Genomic DNA, 27,605 nt, shown 5'->3' on the forward strand with positions numbered 1-27,605 from the left:
AAGGTGGCGAATATGGGCACTGGGAATAACCTTGTACAGGAGAAAACCATTGCTATGACACCGCACCAGAGGAAATAGTTGTAGGAAGTTGAGAGGAGGAAATGGATTGGGGAGGGTACGGTGAGTGTTAGGATAACCCGGAGGGCGTTTGGGTTGCGGAAATGGATGGTGTTGTTAGGTTAAGATCCATTTCTAAAGTTATGGCTGCAGTGGGCATGGAAGAGCAATTTGGCTGTCTGGGATGGACAAAGATGGTAACTGGTTGTATGGTAGGTCATGAAGATTACACTCAGCGGTTATGCGTAATGAATACGATGAAGTCTGATGTTAAGAGCCGACTATTCTCAAAAGGGTGTATAAAAATGGGGGGAGGGGGGGAAGGGTGGAAAGAAACGACGTGCAGTGAGTGGAACAGAGCTGTGGACATGGGTCAGGGATGTAGTGAGATGGGTTGGAGCCAAGTAAGAGGTCCTCTTCAGAGAGACATTGTAAGCTAGCTCTTTGGGCATGGCAGAGGAATTGTTCAGAACTTTCTCCAAGATTAAGAACAAGAAGAAAAGAAAGTAAAAGAACATGAGGGATCAAAAGTTAAGAATGCTCTAGTCTTATCAACCTGTCCTCTTTGAATGAATGTGAAACGTAGACACGAGGCTTTTGGCGTACCACATACGAAAATGTATCGAGAAACAAGAAGTGCTTTGGGGAATCCCGAGCCCATGATACTGCATGTCATTTTCATTCTATATTCTAAGTGACACACAAATATTATAAATCAGAAGTATCGTAGTTAAGTTTATACAGAACTAATGTTTCATCAGTCATCCCTTGAAAACCGGCTAATAGAATTGCGGTTCACTACAGAAGCATCCAACAGTAATTTGTTATTCCTGGCTAGTTTCAGGGAAAAACCTTCCATATATTGATGCTAAATTCATAATGTCCACTGATATATCAAAAGACATGAATTATCATCAGATCTTACCTTCGGCAGTGGCTGAGGTTGCTTGGCATTAATAGTGCCAACCTCGACCTGGGTAGGTAGCAGTGGCACCGGCCCATCTAAGCTGAAGTGACCGTTGATCAGGGTGAGGGAGCTGTTAAAGTATAGGTCCTCCAGTGGAGGCATATCAGGGAAAAATTCCTCAAGAAGACTTTGAATGCGGGGAATAAGAATATTCTTGTTAATGGCAAACATTAGCATCTCACTCGGCAGGTTGACAGCTCTCTCTGAGAAAGTCATGTGGTTGGTGAAAGGCTGAAAAAGGGAGGGAATAACGGACAGAGGAAGCCAGTTCCCTTGCATCGTTAGGTGATTATATTCCACACCTGGAGTGCAGATATTGATGAAAGCACCATCATAACCCCAAAGAAAGGGGACAGCAATTTCATTACCATATCCAATAATAATTATGGCATGATAAGTATTTCGTTCCTTCCAGAGTTTTTTGATAGCCTCAGAAGACCACATTTTTCTCCCTATGGCCTCTGCAGCATTCATGCCGAGAGAATAACTGCGCATTATGCTTTCTGCAACATCAAAAATGTTGGCATCTTCAAGTACACTGTTGTCATCTCCCGTACCCACTTCCCTCACCCTCTCGTGCCTGTGGGAGAAAATCACGACTGTAATATCATGTTCATATATAACAGTAAAAACAATATGTATTTAAGATACCTACTGCACGTTGCAAGTCATAACTGGTCATGTGAGCAAAGCAAGTGAGAACACTGTTAAGCTGGTAGTAAGGTGTGGAAGTTTATTTTGGACACAACACTAAAACTATTATTTTGGAAACTATTGAAGCTACAACACATCACTGGAAGGCATATAAAATATAAAAAGTAACATACGTTATATTAGTAACGTTTCTGAATTCTTCACCATAATGCAAAAAAAACACCATGTAGTGCCTTGAACACCATTCAGCACCAAAATCATGTTCATCAGAGACTGTTAAACCTGAAGCAGATCTACTAAAATCGCAGGTAGGGTTACTGTCACAATATATATATTTTTTTAAGAGAGTCGGCCTGCAGTCCTAATGGACCCAGGATCGAATCCCGGCTGGGGCAGAGAACCGTTTAAGGATTTGAATTTCCTAAAAAGCAGACTTTCCTGATCTAGCAGATGACCCGCCGACATGTCGTAAAAATACCCCGCTAATACCAGTACACCAGTCCTGTATGAGACAGCCCTAGCGTGTATTCAATATGGACGGTGGGTGTTAGCGCCGAAGTGGTGCCATGTGGAGGTGTAGGAGGACTACTGGGCCTTGGGATACGTCACTGTCCCCGAGAAATAGGCCGTGCAGCTTTTGCCCAGAGTCGGAAACGTAATAAAAAAAAACTACATATCTGCAGCAATGTCTAAATATGTGTAATGTAAATATGGTGTGCTGCTTGATCTCGATACTTCACTGATTGCGTGCTGAGGAGTTGATGATAGAAGAACGACAAGGATGCTGATTTGTTCTGACATCACATTTCAGTGCCACTATGCCACCTCTATGTCCCGCTCAGTGCCCAGCAGAACATCACATTGAAGGGGGCATACCATCACACTCCTGAATCCACTACTAATAAATGAGGGTAACAAGATTGCTGCTTTTTTAATAACACCGTACTTATCATTGGCTGGAAGTAGAGATACAAATTGATGGCAGCAGAGGGATACCAACAGCCCTACAAACCTGCAGTATAACTCCAGGTTAAAATCATACACCTGCCACTTCATCTATAGCCTCTTTCAACATTAAATTGTGGAACTGCAAGCAGTATTTTGTGCCCTGTCCATTATCTGTAGCCACCTGCTTGTGAATAGCCTGGTTTCTCGCGGGTAATACTTTTGCTGCGCAATTAATATTTCTTCAAATATTGGTGTTAGTACTCAGTCGAGGTCTGGATGTCTTGCAACACTTTATGCACCATCCAATAAGAAGTCTTGTTCCCTGCCTCTGGCAACCTTCAATAGAGAGCCGAATCGTTGACGTCACGGTACCATGACACCCGCCGTAATGGTTCAACACGAATATCCAACGAAGGGCTTTTACAAAGTCGTCTCTTGTTTCTTTCTTCTGGGAGGAAGGCAGTTTATCTGACAGAGTCTCAGCTGTCTGAGGCACCTGACAGGAAACCCTTTTCTGTTTCCTCCTACTTTCTCTATACTCATTTCAAAGCAAAAGGTGGCTGCTGTGTATATGTATGCAACGACTTCTCTTCCTCTCATGTTCCTGAACTTGATTCTTCTGAATTCTCTACTCTCTGGCTTCGGCTTTCCTGTCATTATCTGACTAAATATATCTGCACTGTTTACTTATCCCCTAATTCTACTATCAAAAATTCTTTGACTATTTTACTTCTGTGATGGAACACATTCTATCCATTTCTCCTTTCTCTGAAGTCTCTATTCTAGGAGATTTCAATGTTCACCACCACCTTTGGCTCTCCTCTCCTTTCACTGATCCACCTGGTGAACAAGTCTACATCTTTTCTATCGTTAATGACCTAGAGCAGCTTGTACAGCACTCTACCCGTATCCCTGACTGCCAACATACTTAACCAATTCCTTACGACTAATCCTTCTGCTTACACTGTTAATCTTTCCTCTCCGTTGGCCTCCTCCGAATACAACCTTATTACCTTGACCTGTCCTGACTCCCCATTACAGCCTGTGGACCCTCCAAAGAAACGTCATATGTGGCACTTTGGAGCTGCAGATTGAGAGGCCCTCAGGCAGTACTTCTTTGATTTTCCCTAGAATGACTATTGCTTCCATGGCCGGGAACCATCTGAGTGTGCCTTGCACATTACGGAGGTTATTCTCTCGGGCATGGAAGCATACATTCCCTTCTCATATCCTTTGATTAATAGAAGAAAGCCTTGGTTAAATCACGCTTGCTCTTATGCTGTCCTCAACAAGGAGAGGGCCTATAAAAGGTACTAGCCAACCCACCCCTGAAACATATCTTGTCTATGTTTCTGACCAGAATTGTGCTAAGTCTGTTCTTCGCTCTGCTAAAAATAACTTCATCAGTACTAAATGCTCTTAATTCTCCAATTTGAATTCTTCCTGCTCCTCCTGGCATCTTACCAAAAACCTTTCTAACAACTTTACCTCATCGTCCTTTCTCTCTTCTTTTCAACTCTGATGGCTCTTTAGATATTTCTTCCACTGATAAAGCAGATCTCTTCACTCAGACTTTCTCCTCCAGTTCCAACTTAGACTATTCCGGTGCAATTCCTCCATCACTTCTCTCCTCTGACTTCCTCATAGTTGACATTAAAATTTCTTCACCTGATGTATTTTCTGCCATCACAGGCCTTAATACTAACAAGGCACATGGGAGTGATGGAGTCCCTCCTTTTTTCCTCAGGAACAGTTCTTCTGTGCTTACACCCTGCCTAGGTAAACTCTTTCATCTTTGTCTTTCAACTTGTACCTTTCCTTCTTGCTGGAAATTTGCTCTCATTCAGCCAGTCCTAAAGAAGGGTGAGCATTCCCAACCCACTAACTATCGTACAATTGCTTTAACATCCTGAGTCTCAAAAGTTTTTGAGTAGATTCTTAACAAAAAAATTTTAAAGCATCTTTCCTATCACAACCTTCTTTCTGATCGTCAGTATGGGTTCCATCAGGGACTCTCCACTGGCGATCTTCTCACCTACCTTTCAGACTCCTGGTCATCCTCCTTTCGGGACTTTGGCAAAAGCTTTGCCATTGCACTTGACATCTCAAAGGCATTCGATCGAGTCTGGCATAAATATTTAATTTCCAAACTGCCCTCTTACGGTTTCTATCCTTCTATCTATGCCTTTATCTACAGCTTCCTTTCTGGTGGTTCTATAGCCGCTGTTGTAGATGGCCATCGTTCTTCTCCTAGATCTATCAACAGTGGTGTTCCTCAGGGCTCTGTCATATCACCAACTCTCATACTTTTATTCATCAAAGACCTTCTAAGCTATACATCTAACCCTATCCACTCGTACGCTGATGATTCCCCTTTTCACCTTTCCATTCGGTTCGCACAACGTCTATCTCAGCACTTACATCAAGAAACAGGGGATGAGGCTATGGCACACTTAATGTCTGACTTTGCTATTACCTCTGACTGGGTAAAAATAATCTTGTTGTTTTTAATGCATCAGACTCAGTTTTTACACCTATCGACCCATCTAAATCTTCCACAGGAGTACCCACTAATATTTAATAATATCCAGCTCAATCCTGCATCATCCTTGAACATGCTTGGGGTTTCATTCACTCAAGACTTATCTTGGAAAGATCATATTATATCTCTTGTAAAATCTCTTCCATGAGATTGGGTGTGCTAAGTCGAGTACCTTCTTTACTTCTGCACAGCTGTTGACTTTATACACGGGTGTTATTCGCCCCTGTGTAGAGTACAACCTTCATGTGTGGGGAGGCTCCCCATATACAGGTCTTCTCAACAGAGTGGAGTCAAAGGCTTTTCGTCTCATTAATTCTCCTCCTCTTACTGCTTCCCTTCAACCTCTGCCTCTTCACCGCGCTGTTTCATCTTTATCTCTTTCCTATCGCTACTTCAATGGTCACTGCACCTTTGAACTGTCTGCTTGGATCCCTCCACATCTACGACGGGTGCATAACACCAGTCTAGCAACAAATTCTCATCCTTTATCTGTCCAACTCTCTAATGCAAGAGTTAACTGTTATGCCCAGTCCTTCATTTATGCAACAGGTCAACTCTGGAACTGCCTCCCTCTGTCTGTATTTCGTACTTCCTATGATCTCCAATCTTTCCAACGCAGTGTGTCCTGGCATCTCAAAATGAGCGGATCTTGAATTTGGCTCTCTTTTGTATTGTTTTTGTATTTTTCTTGGAAGGAACGGTATCCCTGGGTCCTGGCCATTGGTCCCTTCGTTCTTGCATAAAAAAAAGAAAAGAAAAAAAAATTAAGTGTGAGAACCCCTACAAATATATTCATATATTAGCCTTCAATTTCTCTTCTGGTGTAATATTAGGTAAAGTTAGGGCTAGGATCCAAAAAAATCTGCAATGTTTCAGGTATGGCAGCACACTTCTTAATTTATACTTTGTCTTTATTTCATGATAATTGTGGGAAATATTTTCGCACAGAGCGGTTACACTATCTGCTTTTTATAATAGTCATCCTGGTTAGAGTGCAGAGGAAAACCTGAGATCGTTATTTACAATTCAAGCGGTTTTTACAACCCAGGAATTACGTTCTCTTTAATAATTCTTATTATTATTAAGTTTAATGCTACTGTGTCTAATCCTCATGGACAACTATATTGTAAATACATGTAATTATATGGAAATTTTCACTGACCTAAACTGTGTCTGCACGTTGGATGACGTGTCTGAATATGGAAAGACCCTCTTGTAAAAGCAGATGTGGGTTTAGCATTTTTATAGGTAAAGGGTATATTTGGTTTGGCTTTAGTTTAATTAAAACTAAGATTAATTTGTTAGGTTCGCCCTACATATCATGATGTAATCTAACTGTATTTAGCATTATAATTAATTAATAGTTGGCACCCCTACAGTTCTATGAGGAACTAGGGGCCCGCCATTTTCACTCACTCTGGGACTTTGATGCATGGTCGTGGGGAGTTCGGACGTGTTTTTCTGGCTCTCCTCTAGCTTTCAGGGCTGCCCCACCGGCATTAGTTTTGTAAATAAAGCAATTAAGAGTTAGGTTAGCTAGTACTAATTTTCCTCCCAGCCCTTTAGAGATATAGTAAGTGTCTATATCTGTTTCCTGAGATTGCCTTTGCTTACTCACCTCTGGAGTGTACCCCCCACTGATCGCTCTGGGGTGTGAGTGACACACAGGCGCGTCCTCCCAAGAGTGGTTTGAGAGGGTAATCTCAGACTAGGTGTGTTTTCCCCGGGCAATTTCTCCCTTGGTTGTTTTTCTCTTTCTTCCCACTTCCCCCTCACGGGGGAAGTGGTAACTATGGCGGACGCCACTACTGCCTCCCCCCCTTCAGGGGGAGAGGTAGTCCTGACGATAATCACCTTACCGTGACTGACCGGCCCCAGACTGACGGACGCCAGAATCGATCCCCACTTGACGTTCCCCTTGAGAATGCGACCTACGTGACACTTCATGCTTTAGGTTCCACTCCCCTGTCCAGACTCAATCCCTTCATTGTCAAGAAGGTGATTGACCATTGTGCGGGAGAGGTGGAACAAGTAAAAAAACTTGGAAATGGAGACCTCCTGGTTAAGACATTCAATTCTGCTCAGGTTAAAGACTTGCTAAAGCTGCGTAAGTTTCACTGCCATGATATCGAGGCCAAGATCCCAACATCCATGAATTCCTGCAAGGGTGTTATCACTTGCAGGGATCTCATGGTGATGAGTGAGGAAGAAATCATACAGGAACTTGCTCAGCAGGATGTAATTGATGCCAGATTCATCACTCGTTATCAGGAAGGCGTAAGGACGAAGACAGCCACTGTTATCCTCACTTTTGGCAAAGTTTTGCTACCTACAAATGTCAAAGCAGGATATGAAATTGTAAATGTAAGACAGTATATCCCGAATCCCCTCCATTGTTCAAAATGCCAGCTCTATGGACATCATGAAAAGGCTTGTCGGGCTTCCAACATCGTGTGTGGCAAGTGTGCGGCTGTAGGTCACTCTTTTGACAACTGTACATCCGAGACTGAGTGCTGCTTTCACTGTAAGGATGCTCACTCCACTTCCTCGAGGGTTTGTCCCAAGTGGAAGGAGGAGAAAGAGGTCTGCACTGTGAAAGCAACTGAGGGCATTTCCTTTTACGATGCAAGGAAGAAGGTGAAGGAGTTGCATGCAACTCCCAAGCCTAATATCTCCTATTTATCGGCGGTTGTGTCCCGTCCCGTGATGTGCACCGTTGAGACACAGACTGACCTTACATTCGCTCCTCGTGCCCCACGCCCTACCTCTCAGTCTAAGCCTCCTGTACGTTCCAACTCTCTTACGGATATCCCTGTTGCTACATCATACTCTCAGGCTGCCGCTGCTCCTTCGCAGTCAGTGCAGCCAAAACAGAAGCCTGACAAGTCTGACAAAATTAATTTGACCACCCTCACTAAGCAGTCACGTCCTCATGTCCTTCCCGCTCTTGGTCCAACGAGGGAGAGAAAGAATAGCTCTTCCTCGGTGGAGTCTGGGAGCCTTACCATGGACGACAATATGGAAGTCTCCATGAACAAGAACCAGGAAAGGTCCCCCGGTAGCCACTCGCCTGGACACAGGGGGCATAAAAAAACTAAGCATACTGGCCACCCTCGTAAATCTTAAACCGCCGCATTCACTCTATTACAGTGGAATTGTAGAGGTGTCGGGAATAAGTTACACAATATAGCAATCTTGCTGTCAATACACAGGCCAGACATTGTTTGTTTACAGGAGACGCGCCTGGAGGATCGTCCTGATCCTCCACAGTTCAAACACTACCACTCGTATAGAAGATATGAAGGTCACGGAGTTGCCATTTACACACACAAATCGCACCCACAAACGGAAGTGATTCTAAATTCTACTCTGGAAGCTGTCGCGTGCAGAGTAAAATTTAATAACACGTATCTGTCTATTTGCTCTCTGTACTGTCCTCCACATGGCCCCATTGATAGTGATGCTTTAAATTCACTAGTGGAACATCTGCCTGGAAATAAGTTAGTGTTGGGCGATTTTAACGCCCATCACTATCAATGGGGTAGCTTGAGGATTGATGGTCGTGGGGAGGAAGTAGCCGACCTAATACTACAGTCCAACCTCTGTCTTCTGAACGATGGTAGAGCGACTCGTGTAGATGATCGTACTGGTAACTTTTCGGCCATTGACTTATCTTTGGCCTCCCCTGGTATACATCAAGATCTCTCATGGGACCCTTACGACGACTCCTTGGGAAGTGATCATTTACCCATCTGTCTTTCTTATACACGCGACATCATTTCGGACCCTCCACCTTCAAAATTTAACTATAAGAAAGTAGATTGGGGATCCTTCTCAAGGTTCGCCAATTTAGATATATCTGGGGAGACCATAGATGTTAAGGTCGAAAATATAACTACTTCCATATTACACGCAGCTGAGGCTGCTATTCCCAAGACTTCTACAGTTCATGCGAAGCATAGAGCACATTGGTGGATGCCGGATTGCCGACAAGCATTAAGAAAACGCAATAGGAGATACAGGATTTTTGATAGTCAGCCCACTGAGGAAAACTTTATTGCATACAAACAGGCACGGGCTGAGGCAAGGAGAATAATAAGAAGGGCTAAACGTGACTCCTGGCGGTCCTTTGTGTCCACGGTGACTCGTACAACACCATTACATAAAGTCTGGTCCACTATACGAATATTAAATAATAAACGCCCATATTTCCCAGTCACCACCTTGCAAGTAAATAATAACATCTATGACGAGCCCGTGGACGTTGCTAACATCCTCGCCAGGAGTTTTTCTCATGTAAGTAGCTCAGCCAATTATGACCCGCGTTTCCAACATCATAAACGCACGGCTGAGCTACAGATATTAGACTTTGCCACAGAAGACGTAAACTCCCCGTACAACCAAGAGTTTACGCTAGATGAACTGCTCCTTGCCCTTAAATCCTGTAAAGACACCAGCCCTGGACCAGACACCATCACGTACGGCATGATCCAGCATCTTAATCAGGACAACCTGATTAAGATGTTAGCATTGTACAATGAGATTTGGGCGTCTCGAACGTTCCCAAACTCATGGCACTTTACGCACGTCATACCGATACCCAAAGAGGCTGGTCGTCTTATGAATCCCACTTCATTTCGTCCTATTGTGTTGACTTCTTGTCTATGTAAGGTCATGGAACGTATGGTTAACAATAGGCTTCTTTTTGTTTTAGAGTCAAAGAATTTGTTAAATGATCAACAATGTGGCTTCCGTAAATACAGAAGTTCACTAGATCATTTAATGAATTTGGAGCATTGTATTGCAGAGGCATTTGCCAATAAAGAATTCATGATAGGGGTGTTCTTGGACATCCATAAAGCCTATGACATGACCTGGCGACACGGTATACTAATGAAGCTCTATGCTTATGGTTTGAGAGGAAATTTGCCTGTTTTTATTTCAAATTTCTTAAGGGACAGAACTTTCTCTGTCAAATTGCCCCGTAACGTAACATCGGATATATTTATCCAGGAAAACGGGGTGCCACAGGGAAGTGTGCTTAGTCCTACTTTATTTAGTATTATGATCAATGATATTCTGTCATCAGCTCCCATCCCGAGGAATCTTAAATACTCGCTCTACGCTGACGATTGTGCAATATGGCACTCTTCCCGTAATGCACAATTTTCTGCTGGGCGGATTCAAGCAGCCCTTGACTCCGTCCACCAATGGGCCTTGCAGTGGGGATTTAAGTTTTCCGTATGTAAGTGTGCCGCTATAGTTTTCACTAATCGTAACGTACCTAATTTGTGCTTAACTTTGGATAATCAGGCGGTACCTTTTCAAAATTCTGTAAAATTTTTAGGAATACATTTTGATCGTAGAATGAATTTTAAACTTCACGTTAATACTTTGCTTGCTCGTTGTGATAAACCGTTAAATGTCCTCATGTACCTAGCAGGTACTACCTGAGGTGCCGACAGAAAATCTTTATTAATGGTGTATAAGTCCCTTATTCGATGGAAGCTAGACTATGGCGCACAGGTGTATGGCTCGGCATCCGATGCCACTCTGAAAGGATTGGATGTGTTACAGAATAAATGTTTGCGAATGTGTCTTGGAGCCGTCCGGTGTACCCGTGTGACTCGTATGGAAGTGGAGGCGAATGTGCCTCCCCTCCGTATTCGCCGTGACCACCTGGCCTTGTCCTACGGCATAAGGACGTTAAGGAAAAGTAATATCGGCAATGTGGCCTGTACTCCCCTGCGTCAACACCACCACCTTCTGCGGGGGGTGCGTCGGCCACTTGCCGCTCGCCTCTACTTACTGACTCAGGAGCTTGATGTGGACCCCAGTGACTGTGACAAGTTGGTGCTTAAAAATATAGCGCCTTGGGAGCCACCCGGCTTTACAGTCGATGTTACATGGCTCCCAGCACCAAAGGCCAAGGCGCTGGAGGCGGAGGTCCACCACTTGTTTCGTAACATCATTGTTCGTCACTTGGGGTCCCATCAATTGTACACCGACGGCTCCAAGTCGAGTGAATGTGTGGGTGCAAGTGTGTGGTCGACTGAATGTGCCCTCAGGTATCGGTTGCCGACTCATACATCTGTGTTTACTTCAGAACTTTTTGCTATTGACAAAGCCATAGACTATGCTCTCAATTCTAGGCATGACTCATTTGTCATATTTTCAGATTCAAAATCAGCCCTTCAGGCAATTGCATCTTGCACTACGGACTCTCACGAGATCCAGGGCAGCATCGTTAATAAGTTGCATTCATGCAACAAGTCATTCACGCTGATCTGGGTGCCTGGTCATTGTCGTATCTACGGCAATGAGCAGGCTGACTTACTTGCAAAGTCGGCTGTAGAGCTCGAGGAGACTTGGGACGTTCCTCGTGATCTACGGTCGAGTCTCTCTCTCGGAAAGAAATCAATAAATCTTCTGTGGCAAGGTCAGTGGACCAGACTAAATATTCCAACTTGTAAGCCGTACCTGGGCGACTGGGACACTGCCAACCGTCCCAGTCGCCTAGAAGAAAAAGTGTTGGCACGGTTACGGCTTAATGCCACCATTTTAACCCACATAAAACCATATATGGAAAGACGCTTCCCACCGCACTGTGATATCTGTAATGCGGTGTTATCTATCAGTCATATCATCCTGCGCTGTCGGCGATTTATTCGTGAACGTGCTTCACTTATAAATTACTGCGGCGCAGTAGACGTCCCCTTCACCCTTTCCACCATCCTGGGTGATGGGGACATTGTTATGACTAATAAATTGATGGCTTTCTTGAGAGAGACCAGACTGATCTGAGTGATGTGACTTTTTTACTGTGTGGTTATGGTTTTTATGAACAGTAAACATGTATACAGTATATTGTAATATTAATTAGGGTTGACAGTTGACATATTCTAAATAGTTCCTCCTCCCACCGATCTATTTCTAATATAGATGTCCCCTACATTAAGCCAAGTTCCTCGCCTGACAGTCACCAGCTGATGAGTGCAAGTGTGCAATATAGGAAGGTATTGGGCACTTGCAGTCGATGGTGGTCTGCTGGGCGAGGTTCTTCACTTTTTGTACAAATTATGTAAATAAAAAAAATTATCTTGCTTAAGTTATTCTAATTAGGGACGACAGCTGACGTATATGGAAATGTTCCTGACTCGTCTGGTTCCCTTTCATATATTGATGTCCCCTATATTAGGTTGTGCCTCGACTGACAGTCACCAGGTGATGAGTGCAGCTATGTCATGTAGAAAGGCATTACATATCTGGAGTCGATGGTGTTCTGTTAGTCGAGGTATTTTTACCATTAGTGTAGGTCTAGCTATTTGTCTCCGTAGGATTTAGTATAGGTTAGCGATTTGTCTGTTAGGTGATTAGTTTTAGGGTCTTTAGATTAGTTTTTCTTTATAATATAAGGTATAAAAAATAAAAAACCAAGAAAAAAAAAAAAAATGAGATTAAAATTATTATATATATATATATATATATATATACATATATATATATATATATATATATACGTTTGCATGAAAGTGTGTCTGTATGTATGCATGGAAGTGTGTGTGTGTGTGTGTGTGTGTGTGTGTGTGTGTGTGTGTGTGTGTGTGTATATATATGTTTGTATATATATGTATATATGTTTGTATATATATATATATATATATATATATATATATATATATATATATATATATATATATATATATATATATATATATATATATATATATGGCCTTAATAACCAGGGGCTTCGGCCCCAATGGTTGATAGGCCGGAAAAAAAAAAAAAAAAACTCACTCTGCTCCTAGATCTTGTCAAGTTAGCACTCTGCTCCTAGACCTTGTCGAGTTAGCATTTTGCTTCTAGACTCCGTCGAGCTAGCAGCTTGTATATACACACCTCAAAGATGCTTGACAGGCCAAGCAACGACACAAAAGCAGGCTTGTCGTCGTCTATTGTTCGACACTCCCTAGTTATGTAACCTTTACGAACTGGCCAATTCAAGGGGGATTAGCTAGGAGATAGAAGAGAAATAGTTACTGTAGGTGAGTTAAGGTGTAAGCTACGGTTAACCTAACCCTATGAGAAATGTTTGAATTTACTTAAGGAAAATTTTAGGGACGAGTAAGGACCTACGAGTTGTTTACTAGAAAATACTAGAAATTTCTTACATCTTGGTGCCCGACTGAGGATACCAATTTATACAAAGTCACATATTTCTGACATTTTGGTGCCCTGAGTGAGGAGCCCCAATTTGTTTACCAGAAACTTTAATATTGTTTACATCTTGGTGCCTCCAGCGAGTGAGGATAGCAGATGTGTGCCGAAGCACTGAATGTGTTTCAAATTGCTTTGTTGGGCATAACCTACTACCACGTTCGGTTTCAGTGGATGATGTGGAAATACGTAGGCCTACATTCGGGGTTCAGGGAAAATGGATGTTTTGGAAATTGAGTGTGGGGATAAAATATAATCCTAGAGGTTTAATAATCCAGGGGCATAGATTTGATATTACGAACCTAATCCCTACACTCTCCAATATTTAAATGAATAATTAGCTGAGCCAGAAAATGAGTATTTCGAAATTTAGCGGGGATATAAATTTAATCATAGAGGTTTAACAACCCAGGGGGATAGGTTTGATATAGTGGACTTAATCGCTACCCTCTTCAAAATTGAAAATAATCAGATAATTACTAAGTTGGGGTAAATTTGTGGTTGATACTCATAGTTAATTATTAAATTAGAAATCAGTAAACATGTCTGTTTCCTTGTTGCAAAGATCATCTAGTAGTAAAGCTGGATGGGTAATTAGAACCATAAATGACTGCAAACAATCGTTGGACGAAATACCTCTGTCTAGGGAGATTTTAAATAGTCTCCTAAATATATTGAAAGATTGATGGAATAAATACGAAGAAGGTTATATAACTTTAGAAGCGGCTATAGTAAAGACTGATGATAAAGAACTCTTAGAGTCAGAAACTACGAAGTTTGAAGGTAAATTAGAAGAATACTTAACTGTAGTAAAAGCACTAGAGTCAAATTTAGCTGAGACTGCCGCGGAAACATAAATTGTGGAACAACAAAGTAGAGCTGTGTTACCACAAATAACGCGTCCGGAGTTTGATGGGGAGCAAAACTGGATATCCTTTTGGGATCAATTCAGATATTTAGTATACGATAGAACAGATCTCCCTAAGGTCAGCAAACTCACATATTTCTTAGGACAGGTCAAAGGAACACCATATCAGCTGATAAAAGAATTAACAGTAGAAGAAAATAATTATGAGGTGGCTATCCTTAAACAAAACCACGAAGACATGGAGCAAGTTATTACTCAATTACTGAAGGCTCTAATTGCATTACTCATACCTAGACACGATTTTGATTCCTTGCAAAAATTTAGAATTGCAATAAGTTGTAACTTAAAGGCCTTAGGTACTTATGAAGATATTAAGGCATCAGATTAGGTGCTTTCAAGAATTGTGTCCTTAAAGCTTCTACCAAAAACCAAGGATTCTTTGTATGGTAGATACCAAAAGGATAATTTCTCCTGTGAAGAGATTGAGGAAGGCTTGATGCAACTCTGTAAACATTTGCAAGGAACAGTAAAACCTACTGAGATTAAACAGAAGATTGAAATGAAGAAAAAACCCACTAACCAAATGGTTGGGAAACCTAAGTCAGAGAAGACTAAGTATGTGCCTAAGGAAGAGATAGGTACTTTCCTTAGTTCCTTAAAGGCTGAGGATAAAGTATTAAAGACAAGGAACAGACAAGCTGATGAAATTAAGGATGTAAAACCTCCCATGGTAAAAGACAGGAAAGTTTGTGCATTTTATGGTGAACAACACTCCAGTCCATCTTGTCAACATTATCCTGATTATGCTTCTAGAGTAGGGAAGGTTCAGGAATTGGGGTGTTGCATAAAGCCGAACACACTTCAGCGGACTCTAAGACTAAACTAAATCTTTGTTTTAAATGCAAAAAGGATCATCATCATAGTGCCCTATGCCCAAGGATGAAAATTGAGGCTCCTAAACCTACAAGCGTCAATATGACAATTGCAAAGGGGAATACTCGAGTAGTAATTCCAGGTGCAGTTCCAATAGCGAATGTGAAGATATTGATTAGCAATAGAAACCTATTAGCACGTATCTTTTTTCATATGGGTGCTCAAAAAATCTTCTTTTCTGCAGACATTGTGAAGAAATTAAAGTTACCTATTATTGGCAAGGTAAATTTAGCCATTACAGGATTCTTAACAACTAAGAAAGCTCAGTGTTTTGATATAGTTAGACCTGTAATACAATTAGACAGATATAAATGCCGTATAACAGCAGCTGTACTGGATAATATGGGGACAAGTATACAATATATATATGTACCCCCGCTAATACCAATACACCAGTCCTGTGTGAGACCGTCCTAGCATGTATTCAATATGGATCCTGGGTGTTAGCGCCCAAATGGTGACATGTAGAGGTGTATGGTATGTAGGAGGACTACTGGGCTTTGGGAGCAGGCTGTGAAGCCTATGCCCAGAGTCTGACAAAAAAAAAAAAAAAAGGTCTAATGGCAGTCTGTGTTAGTTAGGTCTAGTGACAGTCTGTTTTGGGTCTACTGCAGTTTGTGTTAGTTAGGTCTACTTGCACTCAGTACTACTCAGGTCAAAATTTAATTTGGTTACGCTAGCACTAGAGGTAGTCTAGATTAGTCGCTTGGGTTGATTTAGTTTGATTAGGCTGGATTAGGTGGTAGACTGGTAATATGATGAATGATTGTGTTGGTCAGTGCTATCAATATTACTGCATTCTACTTTGGAAGATATAAAACCAGAATACAGTTTCACCAAAACTTATGCATAACATCCGAGCCATGGCGCTATTTACTGTATTTCAATAAATTACTCACGAAAGCATAAATTTGCCCTTTTCTATATGTTTCGTGCACCTTGGAACGCTTTTTGCTATTTTTATTTCATTGACATTAAACCGTTCTTTAACGTGGAAAGCAAGAACGATTATAAAGGCCCTTTCAGCTGTTAAAAATTCCTAAACTGAAATCCTACATACACAAACTTTCCTTCTAACAGCAATGATACATTGACTATTAATATATATATATATCCCCCCTGGGGAAGGGGGGATAGAATACTTCCCCAGTATTCCCTGCTTGTCGTAGGAGGCGACTAAAAGGGACACTTTTATCTACATTCTTTTTGCTCTCTTTCTTTCCCTTGTACTTTGTCTGTCCAAACCCTCTGCATTTTACTTTCATTTAGTTAATTTCCTCTCTCCACTGTCTGGTTCCTGCGAGTCACTGGCATTGGCTCCAGGGTAAAAAAATTTTACTGCCTAAGAAATCTTGATGAACTCTGGTGACGAAGCAATGGCCCTCAGTTCCGTGCAGCCCTTAAGTGGGCAGGGGGTGCTAAGAATCCCACGGTGTAGAAATAAGTTCATAAATCCAAAAAGAACCTTAAGAATAGGAAACTGGAATGTTCGAACTCTCAATCAGGCTGGTAAAATGGAAGAACTTATTTCAGTGTTCAAGGAATACAAGATGGATATTTGTGCTCTTACAGAAACGAGGTTGCTTGGAGTTGATAAAATGAATTTGGAAGATGGTATTACTATGTTGGTTTCTGGTAGGAGTGATGGAAATCATTACCAAGGAGTAGGCTTACTGCTGAGTAGAGATGCTTGCAAGGCACTATGTGAGTTTGAACCAATTAATGAGCGCTTGCTTTATGCTCGCTTAAAATCTGACCATGGTAATATCAGTATGGTTGTAGGGTACGCTCCGACAAATGAGGCTGCTGATGAAATGAAGGATGACTTTTATGAGAAGCTGCAGGATGTAGTGAATAGAGTGGCAAGACATGATGTGTTAGTTTGCATTGGTGATTTTAATGCGATTGTTGGCAGTAGTAGGGATGGCTTTGAAGATTGTATGGGTAAGGAGGGTGTTGGTATAAGAAAGGAAAATGGGGTGCGACTTGCAAGCTTTTGTTTGGCAAATGACCTTATCATTGGTGGAACTATCTTTGAGCATAGAAAAATACATAAGACTACTTGGATTTCACCATGTGGTAAATATTGTAACCAGATTGACCACATTGCAATTAGCAGAAGGCATAAAAGTTATTTGCAAGATGTTTGCGTAAGGAGGGGGGCAGATATAGGTAGTGATCATTAACTAGTTGTGTCAAAGATTAAAATAAAACTTAAGAGAAACGTTAATGGTAATTGTACAGGAGGTAATAATTATGATTTTGATGAGCTGAGAAGTGATGAGAGCACGAGGGAAAAGTTTCGGTGCGAATGTAGAAACAGGTTTCTAGTCCTGCAGACTTTGATGGAATCTGAAGACAATGATATTAATCAAATGTGGAGAGAGGTAAAAGAGGTTTTGCATGAGAGTGCTAAGGTTACTATTAAGAGAAAGGGAAAAGCGAGAAGGAAAAAGTGGATGTCAGATGAAACATGGAATGTAATTCAGAAAAGGAAAGAGGCTAAGTTAAGAAGTGAAGAACAACATGTTGATGGCCAGGTAGTTGAAGTACTTAAAGCAAAGTACTGGAGTTTACATTCTGAAGTAAAAAGACTCGTTAGACGTGATAAGAGGAGACTATATGATGAAAAGGCGACAGAGACAGAAATTAAATTAAGTAAAAATGACGGTCAGAGCACAAGAGTAGCGTATCAGGCCATAAAGGAGTTAACTGGGACTGAAAGGAGAAGGAAGGAAATACCTGTACGAGATAGAAATGGTAATTTGATGACTAAAGATTTGGATATAAAAGGAAGATGGAAAGAGCACTTTGAATCTGTTCTAAATAGACCAATCCCAGCTGAAGAGGACATTTTGCCAGCCGAGAGAGATTTGCAGATAGAAACAGGGGATATAACTTTGGAAGAGGTAGCAAAATCTATAAAGGAGTTAAAGAATTTTAAGGCTCCAGGTGAGGATGGAATATTCCCTGAAATGCTTAAGGTGGAAAATGACGAGTTGATGAATGCGCTTTTGAAACTTTTTAATGTGGCTTGGGATAATGGTGGAATTCCAGAAGAGTGGAAAAATGGAGTGATTATAGAAATACCAAAAAAGGGAGATTTAAGTGTGTGTGGCAATTGGAGGGGGATAACTTTGACACCTGTAGTTGCAAAAGTCTTTTCCAAAATCTTGTTGAACAGAATAGAGCCAGTAATTGATAAAATTTTAAGAGAAGAACAAGCGGGATTTAGAAAGGGTCGAGGTTGTAATGATCAGATTTTTATTGTAAGGCATCTAATGCAACAAGCTAATGAGATGAAAATGCCACTTAACATGTGTTTTGTGGATTTTGAAAAGGCGTTTGATAGTGTTTCACGTGGAGCTATGTTGAAAATTATGAGATTCTATGGTATACCAGAAAAGTTTGTAAATATAATTAGAAGCCTGCATGAAGGTACTTTTTGTAAGGTAATGGTGGGTGGTTCTTTGAGTGATCCATTTCAAGTTAGGTCGGGAGTGATTCAAGGAGGAGTTCTTTCGCCATTGTTGTTTGTTTTGGTTATGGATTATGTTATGAAAAAGGTTGTAAGGAGAACAGGTGCAGGAATTAACTGGACAGAAAATAAGAAGCTGATGGATTTGGACTATGCTGATGATATTGTACTGATTTGCGGAAGTATTTACGAGATGCAGAGGGTGCTCGATTGTCTGGTGGAGGAAGGAGAAAAAGTGGGATTGGTAATAAATTGTGGAAAGACTGAAATTATTAATATGAACGTGGAGAACCAAATCGATTGTGTAATTGGGAATAATGTGGTGAAGAATGTAGAAAACTTTAAATATCTGGGAACGATTGTATCATCTAATGGATCATTAAACAATGAAATTGAGGAGAGGATTAGACAGGCTTGGCGAGCTGTTGGAATGTTAAAATCTGTTTGGAATAATAATATGCTTTCGGTACATACTAAAGTGAAAATTTACAAGTCCATGGTTAGACCAATTTTAATTTACGGGCATGAGTCATGGTACAGTACAATTGCAACAGATCAGAAAGTATTAGGATTTGAGAATAAAATACTGAGAAGGATTCTTGGGGTAAAGTGGCAAGACAGAGTTACAAATGAAAGAGTAAGGGATATTACGAGAGTGGAACCAGTTAATGAATATGTGAGACTGTCTCGCTGGAAGTGGCTGGGGCACATATAGAGAAAAGAAGGTTGTTTAATACAGGATGTGCCAGAGTGGATTGCTAGAGGAAGAAGAGGTAGAGGTAGGCCGAGGGAAACCTGGTTGAGGACAATGAAAAAAGAAGCAGGAGAGGAGTGTTGGTGGGACCTGAAGGAGATGGCAGGAGACAAATATTGGTGGAGAGAGTTCATTAAGACCCTATGCATCCCGTGGGGTGCCACAGGAAATGATTGATTGATATATATATATATATATATATATATATATATATATATATATATATATATATATATATATATATATATATATATATATATATATATATATATATATATATATATATATATATATATATATATATATATATATATATATATACAGTATACAGAGAGAGAGAGAGAGAGCGAGCCTCTGTGGTACAGTGGTAGAGTGTGCGTTTCGTACACAGGTGAACCAGGGTTCGCGCCCCGCCAGGGTAATAAACTTTGGGAGTGTTCACCCGGCCACGTTCTGCATTGGCGGACACAAGGGGTGCTGTGGTTGAACCAGTGATGCTTACTATAAAATATGCTTGCACCCAGTCGGCTTGTGCGGGCCGATTACACTTGGTTCACAGACTACACACACACATCCAAAGCCTCTCCAACACTACACTTACACTTACAAGCACTTCTCACCCTACATAGAATCTCTACCAAACAGCCTAAGCCACTTGGTAGAGATACATTGGCTGTATCGTCCCGACTTCGGTCAGGATAGGCCGGTCCTGCAGTGGATACTCAAACAGCTGATGATGATATATAATATTGTCACTGGCGTAGTTACCCCAGTAGCGAATGGGTGAAATAGAAGACTAGATGATAATGAAAGGAAAGAGAAGCGAGCGCATGGGTGAAATAGAAGATTAGTTGATAATGAAAGGAAAGAGAAGCAGCCGTTATGAACATTAAATCTTTTCTCTTATCAGTTTTGCTGCCTGTAAAAGGTAACCCTAGTTCCCACGTGTATTTACCCAGGGGTCAACTTTGCCTTCTCAACTGATAACACACCAGATGTTTTTCTCACAAATTACGCAGAAAGTTCCTCTAGTCCTTGAAATACTGAGTGTGACATAATGTAGGAGGAGCAAAGTAGGGATGTTTGTCAATTAAAAGCCTAAATGGTGCTTTCGTTACGTTCCTGATGGCACGCAATTGGTTGTGTGTGGAGTGTATGAGGCCCTCATTGGCAGCAGGTGCCTCTATTTTTTCTGCATGGGCGGAGATTATTTCTAAGACAGCCTAGTGATTAATTAACTTTGAAAGACGGTGTAAGTCTGCTTTACAAGGTCGAGGAAAATGTGTAGAGACACATTTTTGTCTCATTTTGTACACACATCCCTGAACACATTTTTGTACACATTTGTACACATTTACTGTCACGTTACACTTTTGTCACACTGTTGTTCCACTTTTCCCCAACACTACTCTCTAAGTGACTTTGACTACAAAACACACTGTTTGTGCACCATTTCCCAGTTTTAGTTCACTCCTCCATTTACACTAGTGTGTGATTTATATCTGGATTTAACCTTCGAAGTCTCCACGTTTCCTCGAGCTTTGTGAGTACTTAGCCTCCACTGAGTGTATTCTGGTTAGGTAAGAGATAACTTGTTTTATATTTGTATTCTGAGGCCTGTATGAATCATCCCTTTTGTAAAACTAACCCTGGTTTCTTCTTTAGTTGTGTATGTTATAGTGTACAGTAAAGTTAAGTTAGTTTTGTTTCAAGCTTTACCTTATCCCTTTTGGTGAATAATTAAAGGCTAAGAGTGCACCGTAATATACACCCCCATAACAATATGGCGACCTCCTCGCCAGGATAGCTCTGTGACATAATATTGGCAACCTTGGCCACGTACAAAGTGCTTACTCTTACCTACTTAACTATAATCAGAAATCATGGCCCTAATGAATGATAATGATGTGAAAGCATTTTTGGATTCTAAGCCTTCCCCAACCAGATTGAAAACACTCGCAAAACACGAGCACATATTGCTTGCCCAGGCCTTACAGTTGAGATTTCCTGCCTCAATCACTAAGACTAAGTTACTTGATTTAATATTAGACACGGTGTTTGAGCAAATTGAGTCCTCTATAGCTAGTTCTGAGCCATTTGATACTGCACGAGGTGTTGACCATGAGCCTTTGGCATCAGAGATACCGGGCCCTAATGATTTTTCTGCTCATGATAGTGGTGACAAAGTGCAACTTGAGTTAGTCAGAATTAAGCTGAGGGAACTAAAAGTGCAAGCAAAAATGAGTGAACAAGAATGGAATGCCAAAATGAAGGAAATAGAATTACAGGCTCAAATGAGACAAAAGGAAATGGATCACGAATTCAGACTGAAGCACCATGATATTGTACCTAGAGCTAGTAGTTCATCTGCCAAGGAATTTTTTGATGTTGCTAGGAACATTAAGCTAGTACCTCCCTTTAATAAGCAAGATGTCACCGAGTACTTCCATATGTTTGAAAAGGTGGCAGGTCGTCTCTCGTGGCCAAAAGACTTTTGGACAGTACTGCTGCAGAGTGTTTTGAAAGGAAAGGCTCAAGAGGCTTATATTTCTTTATCTGTTGATCAAAGTGCCAACTGCGATTGTTTAAAAGATACCATTCTCAGAGCACATGAACTCGTGCTAGAGGCATATAGGCTTAAATTTAGATCCACCTTTAAATAGAAAGATCAGACTCATATGGAATATGCTAGAGTACTCACAGACTTATTTGATTAATGGTTGCATTCTAAGAAAGTTGATGATTTCTGTAAATAATAATCATGGAGAACTTCACAGGTGAGATAGATAGGGATGTGGCTACATAGCTAGTGGAGAAAGATTTAGATACCCTAGCTGAGGCTGCTGTTGTAGCAGATTATTATAGTATAATTCATATGCATGAACGGAAGCCTCAGTTATCTGTTAAGGGTAGGAGAGTGAACCAACCAGTTTTTGTGACCCTTCTTCTGGTAAAGGCAAGTTAATGTCAAGTGCCACTAGTGGGAACACTGCAACCCCAAAGCATGTTAGTTCTACGAAAGTAAGTGAGGACAGTGTTGCCAGAGGGTAAAAAAAAAGTGTCAGGTTTTGCCAGTATTGCCAGAAAACGGGGCACTTGGGGGATTGGTGCTGGAAAAAACGAGGGAAAAGTTTCTTTATAAAACCTGTTTCTTTGGTAAACTCTTGGGGATCTTTTGACACCAACAGAGAGCAGCCACCCACAGATATTGTTAGCAGTAGTCAGACACAGCCCCAGCAGGTGCATCTTGTTCATAAGGCCAGAGTGGAGCCGTCAGTGGTGGATAGACAGACTCCTGTAGAGCCATTGTTGGACACTAGTAAGACTGGGGCAGTGCAGCCGTCAGGTTCAGGTAAGAGTGGTAATAAGACTCCAGCAGAGTGTCCTCCCCCAGGCAGTACTCAAAGTGACTCCTTCCCAGCTCATTTATTTGCTAACTTTATTTCTAAGGGGTTAGTTTCAGTTGAGGGAAAAGGTGGTAAGGAAGTCAATACTTAGAGACAGGAGCTTCACAGTCACTAATGTTGAAGGGAATTGCCGATGTAGCTGACTCTTATGAATGTGTCTTGCTGATGGTTGAGTTTGTATCTGTTCCCCTAGTTGAGGTGCAATTCCAGTCAGAGTTAGTTACTGGTTCAGTGCGTGTGGGTGTTGTAGACCAGCTTCCTGTACAAGGAGTCACTTTCCTTTTGGGTAATGACTTGGTGGGAGGACAGGTGAGTGCTGTTCCCTGTGTGTCAAGAACTCCCCTGAGTGAGGATAGGATTAAAGAGTTGGAAGATACATGTCCTAAACTGTTTCCTGCATGTGCTGTAACTAGAGCTATGATGGCAAAAGCCAGCCATGAGAACGTTGACAGTAATGGCACTGGCAATGTCGATGATGATTTTGGGCTTGGTGATACCTTTTTTGCCCAGTTAAATGACTAGGAGGTTGGTGATTCTCCCCAGACTGATGCAAGTGCTAAGTTAGCTGATATGCAAAATTCTGATCCAGAGATGTGCCACTTTAAATGACTTAGCAGTTAAGGAAGATGAATGTGAGTCTGAACTGACAGAGTGTTATTATTTAAGGCCAAATAACGTGTTAATGAGACGATGGAGACCTCCTAGTGTTGCTCATGATAACGAGTGGGAGACTGTACATCAGGTGGTGATTCCAAGACCCTATAGGCAAAAAATTATGTCCATTGCTCATGATTTTTCTTTAGCAGGTCACTTAGGGGTGAGGAAGACTCTCTCTCGCACCTGGCAGCATTTTTACTGGCCTGGAATACGTCGAGATGTCTCCCTGTTCTGTAGGTCATGTCACACCTCTCAGCTAGTCGGTAAGAGCAATAAGCCCATCCCTGTGGCTCCTTTGATTCCTCTACCTGTGTTTGAGGCCCCATTCACTAGAGTCCTTGTGGATATTGTTGGCCCTTTGCCTAAGACCTCTTCAGGCCACCAGTACATCCTCACAATGTCAGACATGGCCACTAGAGAATCCTGAAGCCATTCCTTTGAGAAATATCTCAGCCAAACTGGTTGTAAAGGAGATGCTAACCTGTCATGGAGTTTTTAAGTATATGCAATATTAAAGAATATTATTCAATAATCTTGAGAGCAGGACAATGAATTGTCTTGTGAAAATCAAGCAATGATTACTTTATTCAGGCTTACTTCGCCGATTCTCTAAGGACGAGAATTTATAAACTTTCTCAACAGTACACAGCAGAGACTAATTATTCACACGTGCTGTTTATTAGTACTGTTGGCCTCTGGAGAAAGTTACTCCACCCCTGACAATCAATAACTAATGCTATTAATGATAAGCAAGTTCTTGCTGGTGTAATTAACTCCTAGATGGCACAACGGATTTAAGTTAATAAAGGACTGGCGTACGTACCAGTTATGAATAGTAAAGCGTTTATGCAAACTAGGAGCTATAAGTGAAATAAGCTCATGGAGAAATAAAACACGAATTTACATTACATTAAGCTCAAGAAAAAGAATTGTTAAATTTATTGATTACAAAGAAAAAAATTTAAGTTACATTTTAAAATGAATTCAAAATAAGGAGATTGCACTCACTCGCTCACTCAAAAGCTAACTCTTAAACCTAGGAAAAAACGAAAAGAAAAACTGGTCAGAAAAGTGGACAAAGCGGATGACTGGGCGTCGTTGCTGAGGAAGGACGTTGCACACGCTGAGCCTCTCGCTAATCACGCTAGGTGGGAAGTCAATGGGGGCGGCGGGAACTGGGCGTCGTTGCTGAGGAAGGACGCTGCCACACACACTACCTGCTTCCACGGCGCTCAAATCTTGACTGATTCAAATTGTGGGAGAGAGGCGAGTGTCGTGGCTGCACTTGCTAACGGCCGAGTGTGAGCGATACACACTCGCAATTCACTCAGTGAAGGTGCTAACATCGCGCACAAGGACGATCACTTATGAAATAGTGAAAAATGTCCTGAAAAACACTCCCATTCGGGTGAATACTTGGCGGTTAAACTGAGTGATAAATACTGGGATTCCACTAGAATTCGCGGTTTCCCACCAAAGTTAGTCACGAGTTTATTCAAATACTTAATAGCGCCAACTTGTGACAATATGCCCCATCAAAAATGAAATTTTTTTCTCAGGAAAAAAATGTCAATATACATACATATAAATCCTAACTCAGTCACACAAGATTCACACTGTGGTGTGTGTGTGTGCTATCCTGCTACAGGAGAAAGTCACAGTCACCAGTGAGCAAAAAAACCTCGCATTTACATTAATATAAGCAAGCCTGAGGGAAAAACTCCGTGACGACGGTAAAAAATCCTGTACTCAGGTCAAACTGAGCAAAAAGTTCGCTACATTTACATTAACAACTAATTGTTATGTAGCGTAATGTATGGAATACACAGTGTAGGTGTAACAGTTGTGGTGTAACTGTACCTACGTGTAAAATTACATAATGCAAAGCAATAATAAATGATGATGATGAGGCAGAAGAGAAGAGGTGGCAGCATGCATCAGGGACGATCAGCTGTTCTGCACGGCAATGCTGCACCCGCCAGCTGCACCTGTGAAAGGAATCAAGATGGAGCATCAAAAATGTCATTTCTATCTCTCTGCCTAGCAATCAATACTTGTCATTATTAACCAGGACACGTAGTCTTAGGATTTACAAATCTCTCAGGACCCTTATAGTTTACTGGTTAACGCTTATTAACTAGGAAACGTGCCAGTTCTTGAATTGCTCAAATCTCTTAGAATGGGCAGTTTACTAGTTAACCTAAGATGATTAACCCCTAAAGCGTGGCCATCGACAGCCGATCCCCCCCCTGTGGTGGGGTTGTATCGCGGTCTGAGTACCTGTAGGAAAATATTGCAAAAAATAAAAGATTAACCCTAGAACAGTATAATTTTTATGGCAGATAGTACTTACATTCAGCATTCTCCAGAGACAGGTGTTGAGCCTTCGTGGACTACCCAAAGACTTGTGGAGACTTGCAAAGTTGGGTAACAAAATCTTCACTTTCACACCTCCAGTAACCCGGTTTCCCCTCTACCACAGCCTCAGTCTGTCACAGTACACTTTATACTACAACGTACAGGTAGTTTGGAATCCGTATTTGTACAATAAGCACTGAAAATAAGGCTAAAATCAACGGAGCGTACGGCCGACATGCAGTGCGACGGCGGTCTTCCCGTCACTGAACAAACATTTCCCTTTTCACAGCTAAAAACACGTATACTACATTATTTTCCATCATAGTACTTCCCAAAGGCTCGCATGTCACTATTACGGCCATAAAAATCACTGTCACTGCCAGTATTGTGAAGTGGGAATGAGAAAGACCACCGCGGCGTGATTTTATTCTGCCTTACACCAGTCACTTTATTCTCGCTCCTGTCGGCCGCTCGCACTTCATTTCTATCGCTCACTTTCACTCTCGGTGTCAGTTTAGTGCCTAATTCATCATTGTCACTGTCATTACTTATAAAAATAATATTTCCTACACACCAAACTGTCACTGTCATAACATAGAATAGAAAAATATGCTTTCAACTTCTTACACTGGAGTGACTGTCACTCTCAATACTTATATTATTACTATATACAATAATTTACACTGAAATCACTGTCACTGTCAGTGCTTTTACAACTACATACACTGATTTACACTCAACTGACTGTCACTGTCAGTACGTACAAGAAAACTAAACACTAGTATCACTGTCACTCTCAGTATTATTTACATATTTCCACCCTTCTTTTCAATATCTACTCAGGCTGTGGTAGTCAAAGAAACACGGGTAAGCGCACAGGGGAATCTGACACTCTTTGCACTGCAAGGAGGTGCGTCTAAAAGTTCGTTCTTGCCGGTTTGTGTGGCTGCAAACATAGCACCTCCTCAGTGCTTTCCCCCTCTTGGCAGTGCTAGGCAGTGGCTCCAGGCGGTGTCGCTGAAGGTAGTCCTGGCACTGTAGGCGGTCTGGAGGTGTCTGTGAGTGGCGCCTGGCACCTGATGGCAGTACCTGCCCAAAACGCTGAAGCAGCTGGTAGACACAAGTCTTTGAAAACCGCCTGAGAGAGTAGTAAGCTGGCTTCCTGTTCTTGATCTTATACAGGATGAAGGCGTTCAGCATGCATATATCCAGCAAGTGCAAGAACACCTTCCTGTACCAGCGCCGGTTCCTCCTCAGGCTGTCAATCTCTCCGATCATCATATCGGACTTGTCCACCAGCTGCATATTGATGTTGTAGTCAATTACAGCATCAGGCTTCATCACAGGATCGCCAGTCCTTCTGTCGACCTTCCCTGTGGCTTGCATTTCCCCCTTGTGTACTGTGGTGAGCATATTGATGATCCTCTTGTCGTACCACCGTATCACCAGCATCTTCTCTGATTTCTCCAGGTGCACGTCTCCCCGCTTTGATCTTGCAGCCTCAAGGAAGGCAGGGTAGTGTGCCCTATTGCTCCTGACAGTGCCACAGGAGCCGACGCCGTGCTCTGAAAGGTACTTGGCGAGTTTGGGTGCTGTATAATAATTGTCCGTATACAGGACATGATTCCCGCCGAAGTACTTTTCCAGAAGCACTTTCACCACAGAGCCAGAGAATCCAAGGGGGTCGGTCTTGTCCAAGTCCACATTGCTGGCGGTGTAGATAACGAAGTCTAGGATGAACCCCGTCTTGCAGTTGCACAGCACG

The 27,605-nt window shown here is 41.7% G+C and overlaps 1 protein-coding gene across 1 annotated transcript in view; it reads right to left on the reverse strand.

The window, feature by feature from the left end:
- LOC145413673 (UDP-glucosyltransferase 2-like) overlaps nt 1–27,605 on the reverse strand; it is a 195,394-nt gene that overhangs the window by 87,418 nt on the left and 80,371 nt on the right. The window contains exon 2 of the mRNA XM_080283330.1: nt 983–1,604. Within this exon, the coding sequence (XP_080139456.1) occupies nt 983–1,604 (622 nt within the window). The remainder of the gene's footprint in view (nt 1–982; nt 1,605–27,605) is intronic.

The sequence above is a fragment of the Coenobita brevimanus genome, chromosome 97, assembly GCF_032717465.1.
Source record: "Coenobita brevimanus isolate Jiangsu-jjx chromosome 97, ASM3271746v2, whole genome shotgun sequence".
NCBI lineage: Eukaryota > Metazoa > Arthropoda > Malacostraca > Decapoda > Coenobitidae > Coenobita > Coenobita brevimanus.